The sequence below is a fragment of the Pan troglodytes genome, chromosome 3 (assembly GCF_028858775.2).
Source record: "Pan troglodytes isolate AG18354 chromosome 3, NHGRI_mPanTro3-v2.0_pri, whole genome shotgun sequence".
In the NCBI taxonomy this organism is placed as follows: domain Eukaryota; kingdom Metazoa; phylum Chordata; class Mammalia; order Primates; family Hominidae; genus Pan; species Pan troglodytes.
The window spans coordinates 99,770,461-99,786,362 of NC_072401.2; the positions used below are offsets into that span (position 1 = coordinate 99,770,461).

At 36.1% G+C, this 15,902-nt stretch overlaps 1 protein-coding gene across 16 annotated transcripts in view; it reads left to right on the forward strand.

The window, feature by feature from the left end:
- The window catches only part of RAP1GDS1 (Rap1 GTPase-GDP dissociation stimulator 1), a 173,675-nt gene that overhangs the window by 63,913 nt on the left and 93,860 nt on the right, over positions 1-15,902 (forward strand). For 12 of the 16 annotated variants that reach the window (XM_001165560.7, XM_054683209.2, XM_016951900.4 and 9 more), the window contains exon 3: positions 12,596-12,718. In XM_001165560.7, the coding sequence (XP_001165560.4) occupies positions 12,596-12,718 (123 nt within the window). Of the gene's footprint in view, positions 1-12,595; positions 12,777-15,902 lie in introns of all 16 variants that reach the window. The other 4 variants (XM_016951905.4, XM_063809697.1, XM_063809699.1 and 1 more) reach the window with 1 other exon arrangement.

Sequence of the window (15,902 nt, forward strand, 5' to 3'; positions counted from 1 at the left end):
ATCATGACCCGTTCTCAATGAGCTGTTGGGTACACCTCCCAGATGGGGTGGCAGCCAGGCAGAGGGGCTCCTCACTTCTCAGACAGGGCGGCCAGGCAGAGGCGCTCTTCAATTCCCAGATGGGGTCACAGCCGGGCAGAGGCGCTCCTCACTTCCCAGACGGGGTGGCGGCTGGGCAGAGGCACTCCTCACCTCCCAGACAGGGTGGCAGCCGGGTAAAGGCGCTCCTCACCTCCCAGACGGGGCGGCCGGGCAGAGGCGCTCCTCACATCCCAGACGGGGCGGCCGGGCAGAGGCGCTCCCCACATCCCAGACAATGGGCGGCCGGGCAGAGACGCTCCTCACTTCCTAGACAGGATGACGGCCGGGAAGAGGCGCTCCTCACTTCCCAGACTGGGCGGTTGGGCAGAGGGGCTCCTCACATCCCAGACGATGGGCGGCCAGGCAGAGACACTCCTCACTTCCTAGACGGGGTGGTGGCCGGGAAGAGGCGCTCCTCACTTCCCAGACTGGGTGGCCAGGCAGAGGGGCTCCTCACATCCCAGACGATGGGCGGCCAGGCAGAGATGCTCCTCACTTCCTAGATGGGCTGGTGGCCGGGCAGAGGCTGCAATCTCAGCACTTTGGGAAGCCAAGGCAGGCGGCTGGGAGGTGGAGGTTGTAGCGAGCCGAGATCACGCCACTGCACTCCAGCCTGGGCAACATTGAGCACTGAGTGAGCGAGACTCTGTCTGCAATCCCAGCACCTCAGGAGGCTGAGGTGGGCAGATCACTCGAGGTCAGGAGCTGGAGACCAGCCCCGCCAACAGGGCAAAACCCCGTCTCCACCAAAAAATACAAAAACCAGTCAGGCGTGGCAGCGCGCGCCTGCAATCCCAGGCACTTGGCAGGCTGAGGCAGGAGAATCAGGCAGGGAGGTTGCAGTGAGCCGAGATCGCGGCAGTACAGTCCAGCCTCGGCAACAGAGGGAGACCATGGAAAGCGGGAGACGGAGACGAGGGAGAGGGGGAGACCGTGGAAAGCGGGAGACGGAGACCACGGAGAGGGAGAGGGAGAGAGAGAGGGAGAGGGAGAGAGAGAGGGAGAGGGAGAAGGTAAATACTTTTATAGAAAAATTCAAAACAGTAACTGTGGATGTCAGAGACTTAAGAGTGGCTATGGTTAAAAATCCAATGGAAGTTTATTATCAACAATTGACAAGAAAATTCAGTTATATTTGTGGCATATGACATATTATCTAGAATTCTGACTGATTACATTAGATTTCTGCATTTTATATAATTTTGGAACATTCATTATCTGTAACATACACATACATGTAACTGAAAGATCTAGTATCACCTACCATTTGACAATGTTTCTTATTCAATTTATCCAATAACCCTAATCACTTAATATCTCTACAAGATGAGAGATACATTCTTTGATGCTCTCTAGGAGCCCAGTGGGGAAATCCCAAAGTTAATTCTAGGTCAAAAAATCTTAATTTAGAATTTTGAGCTTGGGAAAGCCTGCCAAAGATGTCAAAAGGTTCAAAACACTTGAACAAAACAGTAGCACAGGTCACTGTGAAATCAGTCTTTTTTATTATTATTATTTTATTTTAACCAGAGTAATAATCAAAAGACTTCAAAAGCAATACAGAAAGTTACATGGATTTTAAAAATCTTAACCCTTACAAAGCTCAGTTTCCCCAACCAATCAAAAATCTAATAAAGACCACATGAAGTTATCTTGATAAAATGCAAAGTCTTTGTTTCTTTGGCCAGTTACCAAAAAGATAAAGAGAATTTTTCTGTAGTGTAATTGCTTCTTCTTATGGTAAACCCATTTAGATAGCCTGGAAATTGAACCTGATGAAAAAGGTACTTAAGGTTAATCAGACACAGGAGAAGTGTGTCTAAGGTTATGACTCTACACCTTATAGAGGAATGTAAACAATAAAATTAGTACTTTGAGCAGGGGAACACGTGGATCTTAGCAGCAGCCTGAGAAATTTCCTGGTTACATGGAATAATTGAGATACATCAGGAAAAGACAAGAGTGCAGAATCAAGTTTTACTAGGAAACATTGCTTTTCTAGTCCTTCAAGACAGAACATTTCAGTTTCAGGTCACAAAAACAGAGTTAGAACTGGAGAAAAAAGGAACTGATGAAAAAGTTAAAAAGAGAGAGTCCCAGTTATTGTCCCAGCTAAACAAAAAGATGTATTTTTCAAGAGAAGAAAGGAGGAGAGCAGAAGGCAATGATGCATGACCTGCAAATCATGTGCAGTGAGACACAGCAGAATTTAAACTTCTGAGCTATGAATATGAGAAGCTTTAAGAGGAAAACTATACCTCAAGAAATGAAATTACCATTCTAAATGAAAAAGACAGCATTTCCAACTTGAAACTAGGGAAATTAGATGGAATCTGTTAGAAGATGGCTAAGAGATTTTAGAATTAAAAATCAAAATCTCAGTACTTCCAAGAAAACCTTGTTCTAACACAGGGGACCAAATTTTTAGTTTTGTATCAGTGTATTTTTAGTATCAAAGCTCAATCTTTAGAAAGACTTGTAAATAATTCCCTTCTAATTATAGCCAACTTGATCACACACAATTTCTTTCCTAAATTCATCTTTCTCAAACCTTTCATGAGCTGCATAGACCTTTGACAACATGCTTAGACTTTTTGTTTTGTCCTATATGTCCTCTTTCTTAAATAACACACCATCTTACTTTAGGATGAAAATTTACCACAAGATTCTTTCTCATACAAAATTATTCTCTTTTTCTTTTTAACCTTTCTTATCAAAAATACAATTTCATACCTGTAAGTTTTTTAATATCTCTCTTTCCTACTTATTTTACTTATTGGTTCCTTTTCTTATTTCCTTCTTAAATCATATTTTGAAACAACCTTTAACCTCTGAATTAGACAAAATGATTATTTCAATAGCGAATACAGTTTTATGCTTTCATCAAAAACACATTTTTGTGTACTTTGTTTACAAAATTATATATATTAGAATTTTAATTCTTAGTAACATTAATTTTTAGTGAAAACATAGGAAGCAAGAAATTTTGAACTGTTCGTTGTATATCAGTACTTTTATAGATGAGAATCATTTTGTAATTTCAGAAAATGTTTCCCCATAATTTTTATGTTAAAAATAGACCCAAACATATTTAGGCTTTTTATAAAATTTAAGAAGCTAAGAGCAAACTTACAATTATGTTCAGCAATTTATGTTTTAATGTTTTTTAAGAATCTTAATTGGAAAGACCCAGACATTTAATGAATATCTATTACTTAATTTAACATAACAGTGGGAATTTAGATTGCCTGAAAAGTTCATGGGTAAACATTTATCCTGCCTACATTTACCTGGTTTATCTTTAACAATTATACCTAGATTACTTATGAAAGTTGAGATACTGGGTAAAACTAGTCATCATTTCAAGTTATTTTTCTTTTAACCATTTATATAGACTGAATATCAAGTTTTAAAACCAGCTTATTTATCAAAGTTTTTTTAAGTCACGTGAACTAAAAGACATTTGGCTTAATTACTATATATTTCATGTAAGCGCTCATTTATTTAAGCCAATCTGAATAGAATTCCTTAAGGGATTTCTGGCCAAGTACATCAGATTTTACTATGTAGACATAACATACAACATAAAATATGTGCATGTGCATAAACACACCTAAGCATATATACATACACACAAAAATTGTGGGGTAAAACTGTTTCTATAGCAGTTTAAAACAAAAGAAACCTCTTTTACCCTTCCCCCACCTTTGACTCAGTTTCACATGAGTTTAGGGTTAAATATTCAATGTTTACATTTTTAGCTAGGACTGGCTGAATTGTATGAGAAAAACAAAATTTCTAAGTGGCATTGAATTTTCGGTAACAAGTCTGTCTTTTGTTTGCCAGTCTGATTTGCTTGACTAGTCAGCGTAGCAGGGAAATCGTTTAGTGTGTTTTTGGTTTTTTGTTTTTCACCCCCGCATGGCAGAAAAAGGAATTTTTATGCTAGACAGAGATACTTTATATTGTTTCTTTGAGCTCAAGACTTTCAAGTGTTTGATCTGAGATCCTAACTTTTGTGAGCACTATATAGTTCTTTTTCCTTTAGACTATGAATCCTTCAGTTAACTGTTTCTTTACCCTAAGCAATTGTTAGTCAGGCAAACCTAAATTTACATTTCCAAAAGATACTTAAGTCATTAGTTGTCATTGAGCTGTTATACTTTGTAAAGCTATTAATTTGAAAGTCCTTTAAGACTTTTTTTTTTTAATCTTGGCTGGAATTCCATAAGCAGTGAGTTTTATATCAACACCAGTAGGAAAATCAGCAGAATCAAAGTAGGCAAAAAAAAAAAAAAAAAAAGAGATGGGGAAGGTAGAAGGCTTTACATGTCAGCTTAATATTTGCAGGTTTTTTGTTTTTTTAAAAAGAGAGTTTGAATAATGACCTTAATAAGCTCTGGATTTTCCTCGATATACTTGGTCCATCAGTTAAAAAACGAGAATAGGCTATAAGATGTAGCCTGCTGAAGTCCCCTAGAACCTGACATGCCTTAATGTTTGAGAATTCCATTCCTTTTCTTATTAATCTCTCAAAAGTACGGAAAATCCCATAAATTCTGTCAGGGTATGTCAGGACTGTTGTTTTAGGTGCTGGTGACTGTCCTACTGGCTTTTAATTAATCATTCTGTGTCCATCAGGCTACAAGGATCAATAATAAGAGTGAGGACAGTCTCAGGTTGGTCATGCAGTTGCTGGGCAGATGTCCTCACTGAGGTTGTAAGTTTGTGATGGTCTTTGTGGTTTTTGCAGTCTTCTGTGATAGTTTTTGTTATCAGGGATTTATGCATGAGAACACTCTCTTCATGACCTTTTCTGGCTCTATTAGGGTTGTTTGTTTGTTTTTAAACACAGGTGACTCCATTTTGATTTGGACAACTTCCAAATTGTATAGAATGTGGAAAATATGAAAAAGTTTTTTTATTTTACGAGTTTGAATTATTTCACATAAATGTAGCTTCTTTTTAAAAAACTTATCTTTGAGTGTTTATCATATTAAATATTCTTTTAAAATGATATTATTAATGACTATATAATGTTCTTTTAGAATGCTAGACCGTAGTGATAGTTGTCTTTTAAGATGATACTGTGAGCCACTTCACTCTTTCCTTTGGCCAAGATTAATGTTGATTTTAAGTGACTTCTTACCTTTTTTTTTTTTAACTTTTCTGTGTACCTTTCTGTTGTTTTGTTTTCCTGGGAAAGTGGAGTAAATTTTATATCATACTTGTATAAAGTAGTATTTCCTTAAATAGATTCCTTGGATTACTCATTTTCTTAGATGCCCTATTAAGAAGTGACTTACTTGATAAACAGTGTATACTCCTATTGGCTCACAGTAAACATTAGCAAATTGACGACTTCAAAAAATCTTGCAGATGCCAAATCTCTTTATCTTTATTTACTTCATATTTTCCCCCAGGGTATCTGACAATAGAATGGAGATAGATCTTTGGCTGAAAGTATTTTTTCACTATGTTTTATTGTATCCTCATTCTCTTAGTCTGCAGTAAGAAATCTGTATTTCTTATAGGTAAATATTCATATCTTCAGTAATTCAACTTCTTGGTGAACAATCTAGTTATATACTCTGCTTATACCACAGTCATTAACACATTTCCTCATGGTGTTTACATTCTCAATAAATATATCTTATTTTTTAACCATGTAACTCTTAAATTTTTTAGCAACTGCTTTATGACCTACTTAGTGGTAATTTTAAAGAAAATAGTCAAACTAGCAGATCTCCCTGCTTATTCTAGTGATGATTTCCACACACATAACTTCTCCCACTCCCACATCCTACATTATCCCTGGAATTGAAATGAGTACAAGACTATCAAAATCATTTACTGTAATTTTATAAAATGAGTCTCACAACTTAGTTTTTTAGTGAGATCTGTTTCTGATGGTGAATCACGGTATAAATGGGTTTTTGTTCTGCTATCTTTCTTTTCATGACTTCATATATCCTTTTTTTAAACTCTTGCATTTCATGTTCCTTTTGTTTATTTAAGATCCTCAATCAGTTTTCTTCACTGGGGGAAGAAAGTGAAAGAATTCACTTTCTTGTCGTCAGTGAAAGAATTGCCATTTTTTTTTATTCCCATCCCTGCCACCCCCACTGCAAACACTTTCATTTTCTTTTAGAAACATTAATTTCTCATTTGTCTGGCCCTTACTTTAAGCTACTTATATTCAGCATATTTCTCTTCTGTGTTTTCATTCTGGGTTTTTTTTGTTTTGTTTTGTTTTGTTTTTGTTTTTTCTTGAGGCAGAGTCTCGCTTTGTTGCCCAGGCTAGAGTGCAGTGGCACGATCTTAGCTCACTGCAAACTCTGCCTCCCAGGTTCAAGCGATTCTTATGCCTCAGCCTCCCGAGTAGCTGGGATTACAGGCATCCACCACCATGCCCAGCTAATTTTTGTATTTTTAGTAGAGATGAGTTTTCACCATGTTGGCCAGGCTTGCCTCGAACTCCTGGCCTCAACTGATCCACCCACCTTGGCCTCCCAAAGTGCTGAGATTACAGGTGTGAGCCACTGCACCCGTCCTTCAGTCTGTTTCAGCCTGCTTCATTCTTTGTATATGCAGTTGCTTTTCTCTCATTTAATCACTGCCTCAGTTTAGCTATCCCAAAATACTATACATCTCTTTCTCACTCAGTTGTCTTACTTTAGTTCTTACTCTTGTAAAATGTGTTAAATAACAATATTTTTCACATAATGATTTGGCAAATCAGGTCAAAATATAGTCATCAACATATAACTTCTAAATGACAGTTGTAGTAGGAAGAGCTTTGGAGAAGAAATCACAAAAGCTGGTTTCTTATTCCTTTTCCAATGTAATCTTATTATATGGCCTTATTTGTAATATGAAGAACATGACCTATCATCCCTATCTCAGATGACTTTTTAAATGAAGAGATTAATGTGTTTGAAAAAGCTTTGAAATTTTTACAAATGCTCTTAATAAAAAATTAAGACACAGTGTTTATGGAAGTCAGATAACATTAAAAAGATTGAATAGCTTTCAGTCAGGTACCTTTTAATGAGGACAGTGTGAGTCTAATGAGTAGGAATTAGCTAAAATGGTAGGGTGAGGGGGGTGGCATTTCAGAGAGGGAACATCATGTGCAGAAAGGAGTTATGAAATAAGATGATTAATATGGATTACTATAAGTAATTTAGTATGGCTAGAGTGTAGGATGTCCATGGAGGAGTATCAAGAGATAGGATTAGGAAATATGGATGTGCTTGAATGTTTAATGAAAAGATGTGGAGGATTGCTTAAAAATTTAAAGGAATGACATAAACTTTGCATTTTCAGAAGTTTATTCTTATACTATTGTAGATGAAAGATGCAGACGGGGCAGGGGAGGCAAACCGGAGTTAGGGAGACTTGAGGAGGCTATTGCATTTAACAAGGGTCTGAACTGAGAACTTGAAGTAATATGAATGTAGAAAGGAAAAAGATAGATGCAAAAGACAATAGTGAAATGGAATCTATGGGACCTATGTTCTGATTAAATGTCGGGGTAGGAAGCTATTTACTAAAAGAGAAAATTTTATAATTATTCTAGGGCTTCTGGCTTAAATGGGTTTCCTACCATTCACTGAGTTAGAGACCAAAATGAATTTAAAGGAAAGAGGGTAAATTTGATTTTGATTTTGTTAAATTTGAGGTATTTAGCATATACCCAAGTGCAAATGCTTTGTTTTCTGTTGCATAAAAGGAGAGAGGATTGGGGACTTGTCTCTTTGGTAAATGAAGCCTTGGGTTTAGATCAGATCACCCAAAGCAGCATAGGGCTAAGTCTCTTTGTTACACCCTATTTTTAAAATCTACCCCTTGAGAAATATACAATTCCCCAGAAACCTTGATATCCATGGCCCCCCTTTGATTCATATTTGTGGTCCTTGTAGTTAATCCCAAGTCTGAGCCTTCAGTGAAAACCTGTCTTCTCACAATCTGCCGTAAGGATCCCTAGGCCACTGTTTTACCACTTTTTTATTGTTCTCATAACTCTAAGTAAAACTTAAAATGTTTTTTATTACTCTAAAGCTATATTACCAATCTAATCCAAATACACTTTTAACCTAATAGAGTCTTAGTAATAGTCATTATTTTTATTTTTCTAATTTGGAGTTTACTATAAATTGGTCAATTGCTTTTCATTAGTTTATCCTCATGAAACCTATATGATAATATAACATCATAAATTCAGTTTATTGTAGTAGCATACCTGGAAATTCCCTCTTGGTATTTAACTGTAAAGGCAATTATTTTAATATGTTTACTTGGCAGCTTTGTTTGGAACTTGAGCCTTTCTCAAGCTATAACCTTAAATTATGAGTTCCCTCCCATTCTCCTTACTCCCTCCTTTGTAATACTTTGTGTTGACCTTGAGGATTTGTGTGAGTTGTGCTTTAAACTCTGCTCATATGACATTATAGCCTGGCTTCTTGATTTACTCTTCTTCCAAGTTTCTCTGGCCTGATTGCCCAATTTTCCTTTTCTTTCCTATATCTGGCAGTGTCATAACTAAGCTGCCTCCTTGCTACCAGGAGGTCAGGTGGAGTGAGGACATAGGGCTTCAGGGACAGAATGAGTGCTGGAAGAACTTCAAGGGCTATTGTGATGGATATGACTCCTGCCTCAGCTCACACAGATACTATTTTAAAGTAGCAATTGCCCGTCTTATATGGGTCCTCAAAATTCAAAAACTGCCAGTTGCCTATAATTTGTAGGCATTCTCAAACATTTTTATCACTGCACCTAGATGTGAAGGAGGAGAAAGATGTTGAATTGATTCCTGCAAACATTAAAAAGGAGTGTAGTTAAAATGTCAATAGTAGTCTGGCTACAGATAGTGAAGAGTCTACCTTTTTTTTTTTAAACAAGACTTCTGATCACAATGCATCGTTTTTGATTTTTTTTTTAACAAGTAGCCATTCATTTGGACATGGAATCATCAACCCTTGACTACTCCTTAGTGCCATTTTAAAATTGTTTCAAGGGTTTTCACAGATATCTGAGAACATCCTCAGTTCACAGGTCAATATACATTTTGAGATACAGTGTAATGCCAGTGCAAAAAGTATATATGAAATGAAGTTAAAACTTTGTAGTTTATACAAGCTGGAATAGCTATTATTAAAAAGTCAAAAAATAACAGGTGGTGGTGAGGTTGCAGAGAAAAGGGAATGCTTATACAATGCTGGTGGGAATGTAAATAGTTCAGCCATTGTGGAAATTAGCTTGGCCATTTTACAAAGAACTTAAAATAGAACTACCATTCTACCCAACAGTTGTATTATTGGGCATGTACCCAAAGGAATAGAAATCATTCTACAAGTTGGAATAGCTGTTATTAAAAAGTCAAAAAATAACAGATGGTGGTGAGGTTGCAGAGAAAAGGGAATGCTTATACACTGCTGGTGGGAATGTAAATAGTTCAGCCATTGTGGAAATTAGCTTGGCCATTTTACAAAGAACTTAAAACAGAACTACCATTCTACCCAACAATTGTATTATTGGTCATGTACCCAAAGGAATAGAAATCATTCTACGATAAAGACACACACATCGCAGCACTATTCACAGTAACAAAGACATGGAATCAACTTAAGCCCATCGATGGTATACTGGATAAAGAAAATGTGGTATATATACACCATGGAATACTACATAGTCATAAAAATGAGTGAGATTATGTCCTTTGCAGCAACATGGATGAAGCTGTAGGTCATTATCCTAAGCAAACTAACACAGAAACAAAAATCAAAGACCACACATTCTCACTTAAGTGGGAGCTGCCAGGCATGGTGGCTCACACCTGTAATCCCAGCACTTGGGGAAGCACTTAAGGTAGATCACTTGAGGCAGATCACTTGAGGCCAGTAGTTCAAGACCAGCCTGGCCAACATAGCAAAACCCCATCTCTACTAAAAAATACAAAAATTAGCTGGGCATTGGGATGCACACCTGTAATCTCAGCTGCTTGGGAGGCTGAGGCATGAGAATCACTTGAACCCAAGAGGCAGAGTTTGCAGTGAGCTGAGATCACACCACTTCACTCCAGCCTAGTTGAAAGAGCAAGACTCCGTCTCAAAAAAGAAAAAATATATATTCACATATATGTATATATGTGAATATATATATAAAAAGTGGGAGCTAAACATTGAGTACATATGGATACAATGAAGGGAACAGCAGACACTGGGACCTACTTGAGGAGGGAGGGTGGGAGGAAGATGAGTATTGAAAAACTACCTATCGGGTACTATGCTTATTACCTAAGTGACTAAATAATCTTTACACCAAACCCCCATGACATGCAATTTACCTATATAAGAAACCTACCCATGTACCCTAAACCTAAAATAAAAGTTTAAAAAATAAAAAAATACACTTTATAGTTATTTATTGGACAGTGGTGTTTGAGTGATAAAGTACAAATTTGTTCTTTACTTTTTTATGTCACAGAAAAATGGTAGTTCCCAGACGTTTACATTCTAAACCTATATAGAAATCTACATGCTAGCAGGTAAAAATAATTCCTGTTAGATTTTTCTAAATCATAAATCAGATTTATGTGAAAAACCAGGTTATGTTTTTCCCTTTTATTTCTTTGACAATAGCAGTGAAAATACTATTTTCAAATTCTGGATTCCTGTTTAGTACAGCTCTTCTCCCAGTTCACTGGATTTAATCTGTGGAAAGTGTCATTGGAGTGCAAGAGTTAGCATTGTTTTGTTTTGTTTTCCCCTTGCCCCTGACATTCCACTATGATATTAAGCCACTCTTTTAGTTACAGTTAAATGAGACATGCATGGGTGATTTGCAGTTAACTGCTCGCCTCCACACATAACAAATGCTTCGGCTTCATATCTAATCATGATTCATGCCTTATGCCAGACTCTTGCTGTCATCCCAGTACCAGCAGATGGTGGGGCTAGACCCCTGGGGCAGTATGACCCAGTGTTCTAAGGTTATATTTCTTCTGGTAGCAATGGTCAGAAAAGGAAAGATTTTAACATGGCAAATTAAGTTTAGTTCTTTATGGCTTTTTGCTTAAAAAAAAAAAAAGATCTTAGGTGTCACATTTTCAAGTAGTTCCTTAAAAACTTACTTTTTAGTCCAGTAAAATAAACTGGAGTGTTATCATTCCTTAACTCCAAATCCTGGTAGTCAAGGGGTACAAGGAACAGTGGTTTTTCACTTTCCTCAAACCCATGATTGGAAATACATTTTACATACAGTACATATATACTTACAGGCACATATGCATATGCATATACATAATTCAAACCAAAATTTCAATCATAGTGTTTGACCTTACCATGTGCAATATTTTTCTCTTCTTTTTTGTTGTAGATGTTGTTAATTCTTTCATTTTAACCAGTTTCTAGTCTTCATTCCCCAAGTAGATTTTAGCACTCATAATGGATTGGGACCCACAGTTTGAAAAACTGTATTAAACAATCAGCACTTATTATAAAGAAATATGTTACGTACTTTTTTGTGGACTTTCTCAAATTATAAAAAATGATTTTCCTCCTCTTTACTGATCACATCAGCTGCCATTTAGTTAACAAGAAATTTTTAGGGTTCTCTATTATTTGTATGTATATCCAAGAATCTAAAGGACATAGAGGAGCTACATATAGAAACAAATTTCAATTGAATGTTTTAATGAGCTTTATAACCTCTAGCTTTAAACACATGCCATTTCTCTTCATTGTTCACAAATAATAATTTTATTTCTTTGAGCTTTTCTTTATTTTTAACTTATATTTTAATAGGTCATTCTTTCAGTAACATACATGAAGTAGCTTGTTTTTATAGGCCCATTATTTGTATTTTAACAAAGAAGGAAAGGAAAGAAGTGGGGGCCTCTTGAATTTCTGTATCACCAAATAGAGTTCAGAATACTATGGGTTTTTGCAGTATACTATTTCTCTTCTTCATTAATGGTGATGTGAATGAGTTGCATGAAAAACATAGGAGTCATAGGAACCATGTAATCCCTTGACTATCACTTTTCATTCCGTATAAAATGATAGGAGGTGAGTTTTTTGCCTATCTAATTGCCATTTTTTAAAGTTGCTATGGCATTATAGGGAACCATAGAGTTTATATAAAGTGATAGCTCTTAGAATTCAGAAGAGATGTAGAAAAAAAGCATTTATATTCTGAATAGACAGGGTTAGAACTAACATTGAGAGTAAGTTTGGTATGCAAATGATGTATTCAGAAAGAACTTCTTTATAGTCTGACTGTAAATAAACAAAATATTATATTATCAAGTGTTTTGTGCCGATTAAAACTCAAAATAAAAGCAGCTTGTGGAGCAGAAGGTAATTTTGTATAAAGACATATATTTGAATGTATACCAAAACTAATTTCTATTATGGGTGGGAAAAATTCTTGAAGAATTTATTGTAGATAATGGTTGTCAGTGTTAGCATTAAAGATTTTCATTGAAGCTCTTTGTATGTATCTCTTTTAGATACGGAAACAAGTGAAAAAATCCAAGCAAGTGGAATACTTCAGCTGTTTGCAAGTCTGTTGACTCCACAGTCTTCCTGCAAAGCCAAAGTAGCTAACATCATAGCAGAAGTAGCCAAAAATGGTGAGGTTTACCTCAAGAACTTTTCTGCTGGGAACGTCTTCAGTTTTACATCTTACTTGTCAGTATGCTTTATTAATTTATGTTTTAATTTTGTAGATTAGACATTTTTTATTTCTATTTATCTTTTGTTTGACTCTTCATGTAATTGTTTTAAATGGCTATAGTTACAGTCATTCATACCTGTCCCATCTGATAACCCATTCCTTCTCAGTAGAATTATGGGAAAGCTCTGCTGCCCTCAGCTATACCTGTGTTATTTATTACTTTGGGTATAAGATTCTTGAACTTGCCACTGAGTCATTCATCTTTATTGCCATAAGAGATAATATATTTTTAAATATTTATGTTTGTTTGTGTTATACCCACATAAACTCACTGTTCTTTTTTAGTTTTGCCTATTGTTCCGACATTGGCACTTCAACAGTATAGTTGGAATATCGTTCTATTTTCTACACTCACCTTTGTGGAAAACATATATTTCTTAAGTTTCCATGTAAGAATACTCTGGAAAAACAATAATGACAACAAAGTTTAGATTGTGTACTATTTATACACTGAGAGATTCTTTGGATGAATTATATCATAGCATAAATATTTGCATGTGGTTTTAATTCAGTCCGTTTGAGAAAAACACTGAATTCCTAAAGCAATGTTTAAGCATATGAGAAGGCCATACTATATATAATACCTTTAGTTTGCCTCAGTTTGTCAGTTTTACATTATTTTTTAGCCTTTTATTGTAGTATATTTCATATATTATTCTTTAAAGTGAAGGAATTTGCGTAATCATCATGGCAGGTGGCTTTGTAAAGTACCAGTATATGTTGGTTTGGGCTGGTAAAACAATGTATTTTTAGGTGTGTTGCCAAAAAGAAAATTGTTTGAAACTGTGTCATTTGTGTAGAGGTTCTCAAAATGCATTTCAAGTTCCAGTTAGATTCTATATTGGTATATCATTTTTTGGTGGTTGTTAAAAAATTGGCCACTTATCACTCTTATATGTCACATCTAAGAAGCAGATCTAGTTTGAAAATGAATTCTTTCCAGACATTGCTTGTTAACCTGGACCAACCCCTATCTGAATTTTCTTAGATACCAAGCATCTTGGTTTTTAAGAACAAGTCTTTTATTTTTAACTTTGTTAGAGTCATAGTATAGATTTCCAGAAATCAAGGTAGAGACTCCACAATTTTTATCTTAAAATCCTTTTTCTTAAGCATTCTTATAGTATAAAATCTGAAATTTTGGATAACAGATTTTTGTGAAACGGATTGCCATTCCTATATTCTCTTACTTAATAATATTCCTCATAATGCTCTGTCACAATTTCATGACAACTCTGCTTTGAAGAGTTTCTTACAGTAATACTCTAGTAGATGACAGCTATGTTCTAAAGACATAATAGAATTTTTAATGTTTATACTTTTAATCAGAGGCTGATAAAGGGCATATCACTAACCTCCACTGGTTAAAATAAATAGGATACATTGGTATGGTGTTTATTACTCCATGACCACATTACTTTTTTAAGTGATTGGCTGAGAAAGTGGACCAGAGTCTTGTTGAGTGTTTTTGTTTGTGTGTTTGTTTTTGAGACAGGGTCTTACTGTGTCGCCCAGGCTGAAGTGTAGTGGCAGGATCACGGTTCACTGCAGCCTTGACCTCCCAGGGTCAAGCAATCCTCCTATCTCAGCCTCCTGAGTAGCTGGACCATAGGCATGTGCCACCATGCCTGGCTAATTTTTAAATTATTATTATTTTTTGTAAAGACAGGGTCTCCCTATGTTGCCCAGGCTCGTCTCGAACTCCTGGATTCAAGGGATCCTCCTGCCTCGGCCTCACAAAGGGCTGGGATTACAGGCGTGAGCCACTGATTCTGGCCTTTGAGTGTTCTTTTCAAAAGAAATACGTAACTTCAGAAATGCAACCTGACACAACATAGTACACTGATTGGGCATGTATTTCTTTTTAGAAATTGACGATGAAAAAGATTGTATGAACCAGAGAATATGAGGTTGGAAGTTAATTTGTTCATCTTTACTCTGCTGTGCACAGAGGAGAAATATTAGCATATACTTCTTCCATTCAAATAAACCCCAAATAGGTTTTTGTACTTACAAAAAGAATCTTTAAAAATTAACACACCTTTGTGCTGACATTCAAAATTTAGAGGATTTGTAAGAAGTTCTGTGGGCGAGTTTAATGTGGGAGGGTAGCTTTGACCATAAATTATAGTAAAAGATTTTTTAGACCTTTTAAATGTATTATTCCCTTATATAATAGACTTAAGACTGATATGAGGCAAAGGACAAATAAGCAAGATATGACATATCTGTGAATATTTCAGAATTGGGCTCTCAAAGTATTTAATAATAATAGTAATACTTCTTAATGCCAGCTATGATTTTGTGCTCACATAATTTAAGTGTTGTGTACATTATTTCAATCCCATATGAGATAGAGTTATTTTATACAGATAAGAAAACATAGAGGCTAAATATCTTACCTGTCATCACACTTAAGTGATAATAGTTGGATTTTATGCACTAGTTTGTTTCTCTCCTTTCATTTCTTTTCAGTAAATGAGAATTTATGATGGCAGTGGAATGTGTAGAGGTGGTCTGAGTACAGGGGTAGCAGCATGTAACCTGAAAGATTGGGCTGGTAACTGATGTGAAAATGTATAAAAACCAGCAAAAGTTGAACTGCTTTATGTCTGTTCCTCTAAAGTAGTTCCCTGCCTTTGACCTGTAGCAGCAACAGACTCACCCGGGAACTTGTTAGATGCAAATTCTTGGATCCACTCACCCAGACTTACTGAATCAGGGACTCAAGAGTGGGCCCAACCATCTGTTTTAACAAGTCCTCTAGGTAATGCTGATGAGTATAAAGCTTGAGAACCACGTTTCAGTATAAAGCAGTACAGAATCAGTACTTTTGATTAACATTGTGCTTTTTTGTTCTTCTGTGTACTTTATCATATTGCAAAGTGTTTATCAAAACTTCCGCCTGAGTGCTCTTAACAACAAAAGAGTGAAAATTTACACCCAAGAGGACCTGGTGAGAGCATTAACCAGAAATACAGAAGTCTCCTGTTCTGTTTTATTTATTTTAATTTTGCCCTCTATTCCATAACAGGTACATGTAGTACATGTTTATTTTAGTATAAAATGCATGTGTGCCC